Source organism: Octopus bimaculoides, chromosome 5, assembly GCF_046866305.1.
Source record: "Octopus bimaculoides isolate indiv1 chromosome 5, ASM4686630v1, whole genome shotgun sequence".
NCBI classification, from domain to species: Eukaryota; Metazoa; Mollusca; class Cephalopoda; order Octopoda; family Octopodidae; genus Octopus; species Octopus bimaculoides.
The window spans coordinates 29439743-29456619 of record NC_142932.1 but is presented as its reverse complement, the minus strand read 5'-3'; the positions used below and the strand labels follow the sequence as shown (position 1 = coordinate 29456619).

The following is a 16877-nucleotide window of genomic DNA, read 5'->3' as shown; positions in this document are numbered from 1 at the left end:
TTAGGTGTTTTCGCTCAATAAACACTCACAATGCCCGGCCTGGGAATCGAAACCGTGATCCTATGACCGCGAGTCCGCTGCCCTAACCACTGGGCCATTGTGCCTCCACCAAGCAACCCATAATGTCATTGAAATTGCCATGCTGCTTTTTTAAAATCCAACAAGTATCTTTGCTATATCAAAAAAAAAAAAAAAAATTGTTGGGAGTTTTCCTAGCCTGAATAATTATCTGCATGTGTTGCTACAGGGTCATGTTTGGATATGACCTGGCGGATTATGCGACTTCAGCAAGTCTCGGTTTCCTTCCGTAAACCGAGTCAGTGACGTCGAATTAAATTGGTTCTTCCTTTTGTCTCTCCTAATTTTATTTCGATGACATTGAATCACGTGACGACTGACGCAGGTTTAAATTCGGAGATTGCTTCGTCAACGTTTATTCAGTCTGAGATTGTTCGATATTCAAACAACTTATCGCAAAGTTTGAGAGCCTGCATTTTGGGTGAGTTCTCGGCATTGTTTTTACTGTCCTGTAGAATAAAGCTCTTTTCTTTTTTGTTCTTTGTGTGGAAAACATATCAGTTTGTCTTTAATATCATGTTTTATGACCATTTGTATAACTTTCGTTGTACATTTAGCTGTTAGTTTGTTTTAATTATTTTTGTTGCAGGAATTTGCAGTGATATTATGTAAAAAAATTTTAAGTGTCATTACTTATCTTGCGATACTTTTGACATTATTGAAGAATCTCGAACGAATACACATACACTTGCTCGAGAACAAAATCTACTGAGGGGGTGCAAACGTAGGTTTTTTTTTTTTTTTTGCAAACCAGGCTTTGTTTTTTCCTTCGAGAAGAAACCCAACTTCACGCTACTTTTTACAGATCACTTTTTACGCCTTGTTTTCCAAACATAAATTAGAGAGGGGCGGGAAAAATAAGCCTGTAAGAACATGCTCGGCACTTCAAACAATCTCTAAACCATTTTGAAATAGAATTAGTATTTTATTGCATCATTTTCTAGAAATGTGAAATTCTTTCGTTAATCTTTTTTGTTTTGTTTAGAAAAGCTTAAATTGCAATTGTAAACGAAATACATTTATATCCCATTTCAGTCGAAAACCTGTTTTTAACATTTTTATACAAATTCTAAGATGTCCTAAAAATCATTTTTGTAAAATTGAAAAATGATGCTACTTGACAGAAGAAACCAGAGGCACACTTTCGTCTCTGACTCTGCAAAACTGAGCAAAACGATTGGAATATAACAAAGATTGCAGAGGTAAAACATCTCTCGCAACAACGTTCCTGGATATCTTATTTTAACAGGTTGAAACTTGACCATTAACAAATTGGATTTCTTCTACGTAGTCCACCGGAATTCCTGTCTTTGCATGCATAGGGTGACACACTCTTAATGAATTCTTAACGAGAGTTTGACTCGTCCGCTAGAGTAAATTTGGTTTAGTTGGTTTGCCAATTGAGGTTAGAGCTGCGTGCCGAGTGGAAGCCAATGGTGTAAGAGCTGCTCTGAAGAGTAAATTTTTTAGAGTCAACTACAAAAGGTATCGGCCTTCCTTGGTCCCTCCCTCACCCGATTACGAAAGTTAAGCAACGTCGAACCTAGTACTTGGATGGCCGCTCGCTTTAAAAACTTAGATGCCACAGGGCCGTCTAATGAGCTTCACTTTTCAACCATGTGGTCCCGGGTTCGGTCCAACTCTGAGACGTCTTGAACAAATATCGGTTTCTTTATATGTCGGGTCACCCTATATATTGTAAAATAGGGTGGGCGAAACTGTAATACCCAGGTAGTTTGATTGTACTCGCAATTCAACAATTAGATTTCTAACACACTGAGTCATTCTGATTCTGTCTGAGAATTCTGTTAGGGATACAAATATCAGTGGAATATTCAGCCACTTAGGGTAATTCATTTGATCTAATAACTGAATCCTCATCGTCAAATGACGGAGATTCACCTCGACTTGTTATACAGAAGCTCGTTTTGCAGCCATGTAGTTTCGTGTTCAGTCCCTTGTAGTGCTATTTGGTATCTCTGTAGTAGTGCTCATGTCTCCTACAATAGTTTCGGATTGACCAATGACTTGTAAGTGAACTTAGCGAACGAAAATTGGAACCCCGTTGTATGTACACGTATATCTTTATATGCATGTGTATGTAGTTGCCTTCCCTACACCGCTTGGCAATCGTTGCTGATTTGTTTACGTTCGGGCTTGGCAAAACAAAACGATAGAATTACTAGACTAAAAAAAAAAAAAACTACTTGGGTCAATTTGTCCGACTAAAACCCCTCTAGGTAGTGTCCCAGCATGGTAGCAGTTTGACTGAAACTGTGTGTGTGTGTGTGTGTGTGTGGTCGGTCTAATTCGCTCGCGCGCAAAAATGCATATGCGTGTGTAAATGCTACCATCTCACCCACCACTTTCAGACATACTTATGTTTTTGTTTGTTCTGTAACACCGGCATTGACATTTGTTCGTCATGTGTTTTCTTCTACAAGTTCCCCTTGCCTTATACATACATACATACATACATACATACATCTTTGCGAAATAGCTGCTGCTTCTGTAGAAACTCAACTTCTATAGTCTTTCTCTCCCATCTCTCTTGTCCATTAGCATTTTATCTTTTGACAGGACCACAAGTTGTTTAGGATAGTTCTTTTCTACTTCGGAGCGCTACTAAAAGCGCCTTTGCATTTAACAACGTAAGTTGATAGAATTTTCTCTTTCGATGGATCTGTCGTAAACGTTCTTTTCTTCGTACTTGCGATCATTTTCTTTTTGATTAATTTTGCTTTTTTAAATTTTTGCTAAAATTTTAGATTTTCACGCTAAATCAAAAATAGATTCGTTGCTACATAGACTTGCGTCAGCCTCCGACTTCCATAAAAAAAAAATCAAAAAAGATCAATGATATTCACACCTTCTGAAGATATCCATCTCTGTACGTGCAAGCATATACGGACATACATTACATAAAATGGGTGTGTATGTGCATGCACACATTATTTGTGAGTGAATAATTCAAATAAGTTTTAAATACACTGAAAATTTAAAGTGAACATAATTTTCCATAAGATTTCAATAGTCGTTAGTTTATTTATGTGGAAAAACATTTTTATTCATTTGGAATGTGTAAAACTAATTGTTTTTTTTCCTACATACTTTTCGTTTACGCACGCACGCACGCACGCACGCACACACGCTCACGCACGCACACGCACACTTCAACTTGGTATGCCAAAAGCTAGAACAAATAAGATGTTTTGATATTTAAGCAATTTTTCCATTTCACCTCTTTGGCAACTGGCATTCGGCGAAATAAGAAAAAAAGGAAACTTGTCCCGTGCCATGGATCGTATTTTCTCAGGTAGTGCAGAGTACGTCGTCCTGGAATATATAGCATGTGTATATGTGTGTGTGCCGCCAGGGCGGCCCTTCCGTTTGCCACCCCCTGACCCCACAAAAAAAACATTGCCTACAGAAGACCCAAAAGTGCCGTCCTCATCTCCACCCTAGCTACGCTAGTGTGTGTGTCAATGCCTCACTATGGCTGCAGGCTTTGGCTGAAACAAGTAAAGTTTTATATATACAAACACGTATACGTGCGTACACACATATATGGAAGAGGGCGCATAACCTAGTGGTGAGGGTGTTGCGATCGCGAGATTGTAGTTTCAGTTCCTGGACCGGATGGTGCGTTGTGTTCTTGTGCAAAACACATCTCACATGTCCCCCTCAAGAAAAGAAGAGCACCCTTCTAAATAATGTTATCATACCTTTTTCTCTGAGAATTGTATTTCCTCCTGACGTTGTACCTTCTCTTCAAAAAATTCCTAGGACCACACCTGACCACATTTGCAGAAAACTGTAATTAGCAATCGCCTCTTGAATGCTGATATAGGTCAATGGCTAAAAAGTGGTCATCTAAGGGAGATGACATGGGTTTTAAAACCAACTTTTTCTTGTTTTAACTGCTTTTTTACATTTTCATTTATATTCTTTATTTGCAGCAGAAGCAATATTAGTTCAAAATAGCATCCTGTATATTTTCCTTAAAATGGGAATGCTATAGAAAGTCAGAAAATTGTGATATTCATCTTGAGAAAGCATCTCATATGAAGGCATAGTACTAAAAAGCATGGCAATATATCAGCTGCAGATGAAGTGTCCAGCAGTGGTGGGGGAATTGCTAAATCAAGATTTATGCGTCTTTGAGCATCATCAGTGACAAGTATCCACTAGACAAATTTAGCCTCTACTAATATAGAAAAACAATGATTGACAAATCATGTCCGAGAGGTTTTCTTAATATGAATGCCACAGTTGAGGCAGCAAACTGGCGGAATCGCTAGCATGCCAGGCAAATATTCTTAGTGACATTTTGTCAGTCTTTACGTTCTGAGTTCAAATTCCACTGAAGTCGAATTTGCCTTTCATCCCTTTCGGGGTCAATAAAGTAAGTACCAGTCAAACACTGAAGTTGATGTAATTGACTAGCCCCTAATCCCTGAAATTGCTAATCTTTTGCCAAAATTTGAAACCAATATGAATACCTCAGTTTTCCGGCTTTCTACTGTATATCACATTAAGATATAGAGAGCACTATTCTGACTTCAAATTACTTCTGCCACTATTTACCCAGCTTGCCAGCTATTTGCAACACCAGTCATTTGTTAATCACTGCTTTTCTATATAAGTAGAGGCTGAATTGTTATCTAAGCATGCAACTGTTAATGTATACTTGATGATGCTCAGACACAGAAATTTAGATTTACCTACTCCACCGCAGCTGATATAATTACATGCTTTTTGATATATGTCTTTGAGATGCTTTCTGACTTTCTGCAATATATCCATGTTAAGATTTACAGAATATTTTATATATGTTTGCATAGAAATGTTGGTATGTGAAACAAGAGCATCTCTCAGAGTTAAGAAATTATCAATTCTTCTATTTGTTTCTACTCTAGGCACAAGGCCCAAAATTTTTTGGGAGGGGGCCAGTCGATTAGATCGACCCCAGAATGCGATTGGTAATTAATTTATCAATGATAAAAGGCAAAGTTGACCTCGGTAGAATTTGAACTCAGAACGTAAAGACAGATGAAATACTGCTAAACAGTTCGTCAAGTGTGCTAACGTTTCTGCTAGCTAGCGACCTTATCAATTCTTGTATTGTAATAATTTGTTTTTCATTTCCTTCCATTAAAATTCCTTTTGTTCCATTCTCTTTCAGTAACCAATTCAGAAACAGACTAATAATGGCCAATGCAAAGGTAAAGCTTGATCTTTTATTTTAAAATGACTTTTATTCTTACAACTATTTTTTGTATCTGTTAAATTTAAGAGATTTTAAGTTCCAGAAAATTGCATGCTATTTTTAAAGTATTTCTATGTTTTAAAGAAATTTCTATAATATTATGTAACAAACCTTTTAATTATAATTAGACTCAAAATTGTGCTTAATCAGATGCATGTTGACTGTTTTTACTTTTTCACCAATACTTGTAAACGTACATTGATGCTAGTATATTTAGTTGCGAGCTCCCTATTCCTATTCAAATCTTTCTCCCCAAGGAATCTCGCCTGACTTTTCTGAAGTAGTAAATTGTCCCCTAACATCCTGAAAATGGAAGGGTAGATTCCATTATGTAGTAATAGATATGTAACACTGAAGAAACTCTGAAAGGTTCATGGCTTCATTATATCTTTAATAAACACAAACATGTCTGTGCGGTAAGAAGTTTGTCACCCAGTCACATGGTTTCAGGTTCAGTCCTACTGCATGGCACCTTGTGCAAGTGCCTTCTATAGATCTAGATCAACCAAAGCCTTGTGAATGGATTTGATTGGAAACTGCAGTAAAGCCTATCATTCATTCATGTGTGCATATATGTTTGATCCCCTTGTCTTGATGTCACATGAATGTTGTAAATGAATGACCTTCATGGCTGCAGTCTATTGACAGAGACAACAAAGATATGAATCAACCAGAAGCATAGGAGTGAAGTGGTCAGTCTATATATCAAGAAAATAGTATAAAATTCCTTCAAAGGGCACTTTGATACCAGGGTATATATAGTGTGTAGCAATATATGATCCAAGGCAGTACATTTATAGTTCATCTAAGCAAGATATCTAATTACTGAATGTGCAACAATTTAACAAGTAGTGGATGCTATAACTTTGTGGTTTAAGCAATTGAGAAGCCTGGACCTCAGCTATGCAATATTTACTAAAGCTACCTTCAGTGAGACATTTGGATATTTCACTAAATATTCACCTCTGTAGCAGATGTTGAACTGAAGAATTATGAGCTATATGAGTACCTCACTGGTGCTGGTGCCACAAAAAAACAAAAAAAAATCTGAGTACACTCTGTACAGTGGATGGCATTAGGAAAGGTATATATCCATAGATACCATGCCAAATCAAAGGAGAATGGTGCAGTTCTCAACCCCTTTGGATCCTGTTAAATTGTCCAACCCATGCTAGTATCAAAGATGGACATTAAAAGAGGGTGAACCCTTGTGGTATGATAGTACAATATTTGAAAACTATCTTTTAAGGTATAAATTTAAATGCTAAAGGGTATATTGAAATATAGTTTCCTGCTTATTAGATGATTATTTCCTATTCTATAAAATCTCTCATATTTTTGCTTTGTTTTAAAAGGGCAAAGGTCAATGCATTTAGCTGTGAGACAGATATATTTTATTTCGTTGAAGTGTACTTTTGTGTGAACTGGCCATTGATAATTGATGTATTTATTACCACGTTCATGTTGTAACCAATCATTACCCTTGCGATACCCTTATTTGATGGCTCTACCTTGTAGAAAGAGCAGTCAAATATCCTTCAATTACTCTCATTTTGAAAAAAAAAAAAAAAAAAAAAAGGGGGACATTGAGTAATATAGTTGGTGGAGAAAGAACAGTTTTATGGGTTGAAGAGTATTGATGACTGTTCTGTTGAAACGGGGCTGACTTAGAATTAAACCACCACTACCAAAGCTGTCTCTCGTAAGATTGAAACTCAAGGAATTTACTTTCACACACTTCATTCTTGTGTTATTTAATTTCAGAAATGTAGAGAGAATGTACTTGCTAAAGGTCACTGTAATTTGGAACTCTTTTTGATGTTGCTGTCATTTCCTTAATTTGGCAGATGGAGCTGGGTGAAGATGGTATACATATTACTAGTTTAAAAGAATAGAGGTTGCTACAGAATATACTGTTGAGTGAAAGGATTTCTAGGGGCTAGAGAAGTGGTTCTTGTGCTATTTTTTTCACTTGCAACACACATGAAAGCAAATGAAAATGTTATTTACATTATTTACATTTTGTCGGATTTTATCCTCATCTTGTTTGTTGTTGACACAAGGTTTTACCCTCCAGCCTTCGTCAGGTTGTAAGGCGATGAGCTGGCAGAAACGTTAGCACGCCGGGTGAAATGCTTAGTGGTATTTCGTCTCTTTATATTCCGAGTTCAAATTCTGCCAGATACTGGCATTGATTTCAGTAGGCAAAAAGATGGAGTAATATAGATGAAATTTCTCATTGGTTCTGTTGTTTGAGGCAGCCCAGGTAGAATGCATATATTGCAATGCGACCTCCAGCTTTCCAGTCCTGCTGTCTATCTCCAGTTTTACAACACCATCAAGTATGTGAATTGGTTCATTTCCATCTTGTGCTGGTTGACCTTGGTAGCTACTTCTTGGTCAGTGGTATTGCCCACATTCATCAACACCATCTTCATTGTTAAATGAATAGGATCTAAAGGTGATAACTTTTGCTGGGAGCTTTTTATATCGGATATGGTCAAGAAAGTAACTTTACTTTTGACTAAGTTCTCAAATTTCATCTAAATAGTGTCAAGTATTTTATTTGATATTTTAACAATCCTGTTAATCTGTCATTATTTCTGCATATAAATAATGGTGCAGGAACAGTTTAGTTAAACTCGTGTTGTAACCACGTGTCATGTTCAATCCTACAGTGCAGCACTTTTGGCAAGTGGCTTCTATAGCATTCATCTGACCGTTACCTTGTGAATAAATTTGGTAAATGGAAATTCTTTTCAAGTCTAGGTACAAGGCCTGAAATTTTTGGGGTGGGGGGCAGTCAATTGGATTGATCCCCAGTATGCAACTAGTACTTAATTTATCAACCCCGAAAGGATGAAAGGCAAAGTTGACCTCAGCAGAATTTGAAGTCAGAATGTAAAGACAGATGAAATACTGCTAAGCATTTTGCCCGGTGTGCTAACATATCTGCCAGCTCGCTGCCTTAATTTGGTAAATGGAAATTGTGCAGAAGTGCATTGCGTGTGTGTGTGTGTGTGTGTTCCCTCTCTGTGACAACAGGTGTTAGTTTGTTTACATCCCTTTAGCTTACTTTGGCAAAAGAGGCCAACAGAAATAAGTACCAGACTTTAAAATATAAGTATTGTAGTTGATTTGACTGATCTTTCAAGGTGGTGCCTCAGCATGGCCACAGTCCAATGAATGACTGAAACAAGACAGACAGATGAGATATAGAATATTAATACCTCAAAAATTATAATGCAAGAAATATTCCATCAAATGTCAGGGCTTAACCACTTAGTTTGAGTTCAACAGATTTTAAGTAACCTCATTCTGCAAAAATATTCTTTCTGTTCTCAAAAACAATTTCGCCCTACTTTACTGTCTGGGGTGAAACTGAGTTTAAAGGAAAATATACAAAAACCAACATCATCTGGGAATTAGGGTCATTACACAAACATTGCTGTATTGAAGGTTGAAGATGTAAGCTGAAAATTGGGTCAGTAAGTGTCAGATTAGGGGTGACATTGGTTCGTAATCATAACTGTAGTCTAGCAGTGGAATCTGAACATTTGTATACAAGTGACAAAACTAATGTTTAAATATTATTTCTCAGGGATTTGTTACAAATTTTTTTAAAGCATTTTATTTGAAAATTTAAAACCTACTTTAATTTTAAGAAATGCACTGCTGGAGTTGAGCAGAATTGGTGACTCTCAACAATTATAATAAAAGATTGCTAACTGTTTTTCTTGAGGTTACATATATCTGGTTGACAAACTAATTTAGCACAAACCTCTCAACCTATTTGTTTGTGAGAGTGGGTAGAAAAAATATTAGTTTTCTTCATCACAGAATTATTTTTAGCTAAAACTTAAATATGCTAATACTAACCTAACTATAGTTTCATTACTTCTTTTCATTTGTTGACTTAGCTGTTTCATATTTCCCTTCCATGTCAAATTCTTCTATTTCTTTATTATTCCACATTAAATTCTATTTCTTCTTTCCATGTCAAATTCTCACATTTGTTTCTTCTAACTTTTCACTGTCTTTTAACTTCCTTCTGTGTCAACTTCTGAAGATGGAAGTTTACAAAAACAGATTGTAACCCGAGGAAAATTTTTGAATGAAATTAAACTTAGCAATGATGACTAGATGGAGATGTGCATGAAAGAAGTGCTGGGAAATGAGTAGCATCTTCATCCAGTGTTTTAATTCTGAGTTTTGTCCCCATTAATGGGGGTGGCCGGATCTACCACAATGCCATAGCAACCAAGGTAGACGGGTGCAGCCCACTTCGACCTCTGGACTGGCTGCTGCCCAGTCCCCTTTGCTATCATGAGGCTTTGTTAGCATGCTGGTGAGAATAAAAAATGTAACTGAAGTTGAAAGGAATGGTGTATAGAGCATGTGTAATAGGTGTTAAAATTTTGACGAGAGAGGAAGACGAAGAATTGCAGTAAATGATGTGAATAGTCAGTAAATTATGATGATATGCATATGCGAAGCACTTACTTCAAATCCAGATATATGCATTGGAATGACTTTTGATTGTTTAAAACAACTTGAATATATCTGATTTTGATTTGAAGACTAAGGTTTGCCTTACTGTCTATATGGCATCTCTCCCAGTTTGACTGATAAAAATTTCACGTGCATGAAGCCAGCAGCTTGCGAGTTGTGTTTCAATGGTTGTCATGAATTCAACCAAATATGTGCTTATGCTGGTTTTGAAAGACAGCTGAACAGTGTATTGAGGGGAGGGGGAAGCCAACTGTATCAACCTCATTGCCGAGCTGATATTTTTTCAGTCCCAAAAGGATGAAAGGCAAAATCAACCTTGGAGGCATTTGAACTTATGATGTGGCATTTCTTCTGGCTCATTACAAGACATTCTGTCCAACTCTGTCAGCTAGCCACCTTTTATGTAATAAGATGCTGTAAGACCTGCCCAAATGGACATAAAAATGATGCCTAATGCCAGTCTAAGATTTACAAAAGATTGCATATTTCCTGGATACAAGAAAACATTTTAGAATATAATTCAGTTGTTGACCACAGAAAAAAAGTTGGCATTAAATTATTTAATGTGGAGTGTATTGCAAAGCTTAATTAAAAATGCTCAAAATTGTTTTGGTTTATTCCATGTCGGCTTTGATCAGACATCCAAATTATGGTCATCCTGACTTTATTTCAAGTATAGCATATGTTAGGGTATTTTTTAGAGGAATTGATTTGAGATATTTGACTGCCATTTCTAGCATATTAAGCAAGTGCTTATATGCCCCATTGTTGGAATGCCAGGAGTTTTCTGTATTTGCTGCAAAAAATTGAAGTAATCACTCATTGACTTATATCATGTTCGTTTTCTTTTAAGATAATTATTTCTAATTGGATTTTAATGCTCCATGCATTGAATATATTAACTGTCAGACTGGTTCAGAGCTAAAGTCTGACACAAGTCTGATAAACTGGCTTCCTTGTGATTAATAAGTTTCAAAACAAAATAGGGGCAAGTAATTTGGTGCTAGACCTTGCTTCCTGAATATCGCAGCACTTACATGTGATTAAATTTAGCTAACCTTTGTAAATATCAGTTTTAGGTCTCTGTAGATGTTGCCCTCATGACCTTTTAAATAATTTGAATGTGGTTTAACATAAATGGTAATTTTGTTTATGTATCAGAAACAAATAATATTTGCAAAATTGACAGCTGGTTTAGTATGGAGTTTCCCATCAACAGATGACTTTGAATTAAACCTTCAACCTATACTTCTTTTAGACCAACTTGGGGGCGACCTACAGCCTGCTGGACTCTCATGCTTACTGAAAAATCACCTTGGATTTTTTGTAGTGCTGCTTACCGGATAATGAATGTCATGTGCAACCATTTATTGCAAAAAGCTTCCCATTCCTGATTTAGACTTTCATCTTTTCTGAGTTATTGCTTTTGCTTGGTCTCAGGTTATTGCTGATTGAGCAGAACTATGACAAAAGGCATTCCAACCGCGACCATCCTGTCTTTATCTGGGGAGAATCTGGATGCTGCAATATAGACTTCCTCATTCATGTTTCCTATGGTTATTGCAACCTGTAAACCAGATTGGTGCAAGAATTATTAAACAGTGGTGATGGTTCAAAAGCACAGTCTGTAGCCACGAGATATTTTGATGTTAGTAGTTTCATAGTTCTGAGTCTTCAAGGTATTCTGTATGATTTTACTCCTGATCTCAAATGAGATTCTTCCCCAAACTTGACAACTGATTCAAATTAGAGTGGATACTGTCATTTAACTTCAAAGGAGTCTTTGTAAAATTTTGGTAGAAAGGAGAATGGAATAATTCCATTTGATTCATGTTTTGGCTGAAATATTAAATTGAAAAGTTATGACTAGCACTTATCAGTCATTACACATGGCTAATATGCAGAAACCCTTTTCTTTTTTCATTAAACTTTACCCTTTGTTGCCCTTCCAAAGCATTTTCATAATGGTGACCAAAATGTCTATGCACGTTTTCAGACTTTTAGTTCTTTCTTTCTTTCTTTCAAACTTTCCTGGGTGCGTACTAAGCTATAGTTTCGATATCTTTCTGCCCTTTATTTGGAATCTCTCTCTCTTCCTCCCGACCTCTCTTTCTCCCTCCCCACCTCTCTCTCTTTCTCCCTCCCCACCTCTCTCTCTCTCTCCCTCCCCACCTCTCTCTCTCTCTCCCTCCCCACCTTTCTCTCTCTTGTTTAACATAAATTGCTTAATTTATAACAAGCTTTTAGATTTCAACATAAAAAAGACAATTGTTTATGTAATGAAAATTTTGTTAAAGCCAAAAATTGGAATATTGTGTATTCATGGTAACAGTTTCTCCATCTCAAAGCATCACCACTCTGTTTAGTTGATTACCATTCCTTATGAAATGTATAAATATTGCACCCAGGGACCCACAACCTTCCTTCATGCATTATTCTGGAAATCTATATAAATTTTGGTACACATTTGTTAGGAAATTGAGTTGATTCAGGACAAGCATGGACACTTTTACAAATGGCTGATTTCTAACATGCTCTAGAATAATACTAGTAATTTTATAATTTACAACCTAAAACATACAAAAGTGATTGATTTAAAAAAAAAAAAAACGTAACTATAATCATTGTAAAATTCACCAGATTTCAAACTTTTCATAACTGCATAAACCTAAACCACAGAAGTCCAGATATTAATGTACTAAAAATGGCCTGCAAGTATTATAAATGAAGAAATCATAGTAACCAATTATAATATAAAATTTTATGAGCACCTATTTCAGAAAGGCCCACTGTCCAGTTAGAGGGCCAGTAGCTCTTTTGTTTCGGGTTGGTTCTTATAATGAATGTTTAGTATCTTCTTCATAGGCATTGCTTCCCGGGGCATAGATACATTGAAACTCCAACATCTGGCAACTGACTTAGTAAACTCTCAGAAAATTAATCTTTGTGCCAACAGCCACCTTGGACATTTTTTTTGTGCTCCATGTGTCTAACACACAAGGACATGCCTACAAAGTTAGAAAACAGCACAGCTTCCATGACTTTCAGAAATATTTTTTTCACACTAAGAGTTCCTGAAGTATGAAACAAACTACCTGCGTCATTTGTTAGTTGCCGAGCCATTGCATCCTTTCAAACCTTCATGCTTCTTGAAATTTGCCAACACAATACCCAATATCCCCACTTCCATATGCATGCACACATGTATATCATGACTCATACACTGTTCACTTTCCTGACTTTTGTACATAATTCTACCTTCTGTACATACACCTTTGATGAGTTGTAGCACACCAGAGCACCATACACAGTAATTTCATTATTATTATCATGTAAGGCAGTAAGCTAGTTGAATTGTTTGCACACTGAATGGAATGCTTAGCAGTACTACATCCATCGCTACGTTCTGAATTCAAATTCTGTCAAGGTTGACTTTGCCTGTCATCCTTTCGGGGTTAATAAATTAAGAACCAGTTGAATACTGGGCTCAATGTAATCGACTCATCCCGTTCTCCCCAAAAAGCTGCCCTTGTGGCAAAAATTGAAACCATTATTATTATTATTATCATGTAATGTCCACTTTTCTATGCTCGCATAAATCTTAATTCAGTTTTAGACTTGTAATATGAATGTTCATAAACTGTTTTCTTTATTTCTAGTTCTTTCTTCCGGTGGAAGGGAAATATACAGGAAAATACATGGATGTTCTCTTGTTCAAATATATCCACGACAGTATTATTGGGAAAGATCTGACATTTCAAGGCCCCTATGGACCAGTGAAAAGTAAGGATACTGTTCTCTTTACTCTTTTACTTGTTTCAGTCATTTGACTACGGCCATGCTGGAGCACTGCCTTTAGTCGAGCAAATCGATCCCAGGACTTATTCTTTGTAAGCCTAGTACTTATTCTATCGGTCTCTCTTGTCGAACCGTTAAGTTATGGGGGATGTAAACACATCACCATCGGTTGTCAAGCGATGTTGGGACACACACACATACGACGGGCTTCTTTCAGTTTCCGTCTATCAAATCCACTTACAAGGCTTTGGTCGGCCTGCGGCTATAGTAGAAGACACTTGCCCAAGGTGCCACACAGTGGGACTGAACCCAGAATGATGTGGTTGGTAAGCAAACTACTTACCACATAGTCACTTATAAATTTTGTTCAATTTTTTTTTAAATGCTAAATTACAGAAATTTAAACAAACCAACACTAGTTATTGAGTGGGTGGGGACAAACGCAGCACACATGGGCACACGCATTCGTGCATTCGCAGCTTCCCCACAGGTTCTTTCAACCAAATTTATTCACAAGGCATTTGTTGTCCTGGGGCAACATGTGCTAAATAGTGTGACTGAACCCAAAACCACATGATTGCAAAACAACCTGTAGTTCTTTTTTTTTACATTTAAATATCTTGCTATTTCTTGTGTGTTTCTTTGCTCTTTTTGTTTCTATATATTTTATATTTATTTAACTGGCAAAACATTTTCTTTTTCAGTTGTTTACTGTGATTTTACAGCCTCTGGTCGGTAAGTTTTGAATAAGTTTTGAACACTTTGCAATTCTTAAAGATGTAAATACTACATGGACAAGCCATTATTAACATTATTTTAATCTAGTTATTCAGAAGAACCTTTCTTATGTTCAGAAACTTGTAAACTTTCTTTCTCGCAAAATCAAAATTGAACTGATATCAAGTAATTGATTTGTGAAGGTGCATGGCCCAGTGCTTTGACATTGAGCTCACAATCATGAGGTAGTGAGTTCAATTCCTGGACTGGGCTGTTGTGTTCTTAAGCAAGACACTTTATTTAATGTTGCTCCAGTTATCTCAGCTGAAGAAATGAATTATTCTGTCACTGGTGCCAAGCTGTATTGGCCTTTGCCTTTCCATTGGACAACATTGGTGACATGGATAGGAGAGGCTGGTATGCATGGGTAACTGTTGGTCTTCAATAAACAACCCTGCCTGGACTTGTGTGTCGTAGGGGCATTTCCTAGGTACAATCCTTTGGCTTTTCATGACAAAAGCGGGGTCTTTCCTTTTTAAATTATAATTTAAACATCACCAGACACCTACATGTGTGTGTATTACTGTCTCCTTTATATCATTTGATAGTTGTAAATGAGTGTCACTATCATACATGCAGTGTACTTCATTTCCAATCTACTCTGAAAACCTGTCTGATCATGGGGAAATACCTTATTTGGAAATAGGTGAAGGTTGGAAACAGGAAAGGCATCAGGTATAGAAAACTTGCCTTTACAAATTCCTTCAGACTCAATTCAGCATGGAAAAGTGAACCTTAGAGACATTAGATATGATGATCATCATCATATATACCGTTTATAATTTCGGCATTTAGGCAAGCAATTTTGGAGGATGAATGTTAGTCAATACTATTGGGATTCTAATGAGTTCGTTCTGTTTTTCTGTTTTTCCTACTGGTCAAGCTAGCTAGTGACACAAAATAAATTCTTAATGTGTGTATCTGACTTGAATGGGTTCATTACTTGCTGATGTCATCAACCTGTTTCAGAATCCTGTTTGTGTTGTTTGGCCGTTTTTGCTACAGAACACAACAATTTGAATTTAGTGAGTTGGTACTATGATATTATGTTTAAAACTATCTATTGTAAAAATTGGTGTGTGCTCTCGCTCGTATGAGAAAAACAAAATGGAGAAATTAATATAAAAACATCAATTTATCTGAACAAATTCCATTCAGTATAACATTAAAATTTTTTATGCCCACAGCTGTTACCCTACCCATTTAATTTAATTTGAGGAATTAAATTAATTTAAATTTTCATACTAAAAATCGTAAATTGGGTATTTCTTTTTCTCAGACAAGAATATTTATATACACATATCCACCATTATGAAACTAACATCAATAGTTTCTCACTGAAGCACTGGATATAACCAGGGTACTAGGATTGTAACATTCCTTTAAGAGGATTTGATATCCTTGATGTAATTATATATAAAACCTCAGTTAATATAGACGTAGGTGTCTTTACCTATTAATGTTTGTATGCATATGCATGATAAAGGTATAATTGCTTCATTGATGTGTTCAATTTTCTTTATTTTCCTTCTCACAGGTGCCTTTCGTTCATTGAAGATTATATTCGAAAGTATGTGATGCCATTTTATGGTAACACTCACACAACAACAAGTATTAATTCTCGACAGACTTCCTGCTTCAGGGATGATGCTAGGTTAGTATCACTTCAATGTGAGGGTTTTATTATATGAACTAAGATTTCAAAGCACAACTCAATCAATAAATACACAATGAAATAATTTAGTCAATACTCCTGTGACATGTGATACCACAAAAAAAAAAAAAAAAAAATACTCGAGTATTTTACCATATTAGCTTTGATAAAACATCCATATTCCATGCTGGTTTAGAAGTTCAGTTCACTGCTAACTTGGGTTCAATCCCACTGCTTAGCACCTTGGTTAAGTGTTTTCTGCTGTAAGTCCAAGCTGACCAGTGTCTTGTAAGTTGACTTAGTTGAAACTACAAGAAACCCATTGTATGGCCTGGACCAATCTTTGGTCAAAACATGTGTACTTGTGAATATATCTAAATGCTGAAATTTCGTAGCTGTGACCACTAGGGTGAAACTGTTTATATTAACATTACCAGAAATATAAAAAACAAAAGCCACCACTGTAAAAGCTACCTCAAGTCAAAGGTGTCTTAACATTGCTCAGTAATACCTTTGTCAGCCACTTACCAGCTTTAAAGCTACTTTTGGCCACTCTTTACAATTTGCATCTCCTATCTGGAACCCCTATCTTGTCTCAAATATAGATCTGCCAGAAGCCGTCTAGAGATGTGAAACCACACTAATATCCTGTTGGTCATTTGCCATATCTTGAATATTTTTTTTATATTTGCTGGGCATTGATATACTAAACTGTTGATGTCTAGCAACTGACTTGATAGAAACCCACAAGATTATCCATAATCTTTCCAATAAACAACTTTGGTCACC

General features: G+C 36.3%; 1 protein-coding gene across 2 annotated transcripts in view; it reads left to right on the top strand.

Annotated features, from left to right (window-relative positions):
* The first annotated feature begins 362 nt into the window (after positions 1 to 362).
* Positions 363 to 16877, top strand: part of LOC106883078 (uncharacterized) — a 40850-nt gene continuing 24335 nt past the window's right edge. The window contains exons 1-5 of one of the 2 annotated variants that reach the window (XM_014933959.3): positions 363 to 499; positions 5264 to 5303; positions 13519 to 13642; positions 14362 to 14392; positions 15972 to 16088. In XM_014933959.3, the coding sequence (XP_014789445.2) occupies positions 5289 to 5303; positions 13519 to 13642; positions 14362 to 14392; positions 15972 to 16088 (287 nt within the window). In that variant the 5' untranslated portion in view covers positions 363 to 499; positions 5264 to 5288. Of the gene's footprint in view, positions 500 to 2635; positions 2730 to 5263; positions 5304 to 13518; positions 13643 to 14361; positions 14393 to 15971; positions 16089 to 16877 lie in introns of those variants that run through there. The other variant, XM_014933958.3, reaches the window with a different exon arrangement.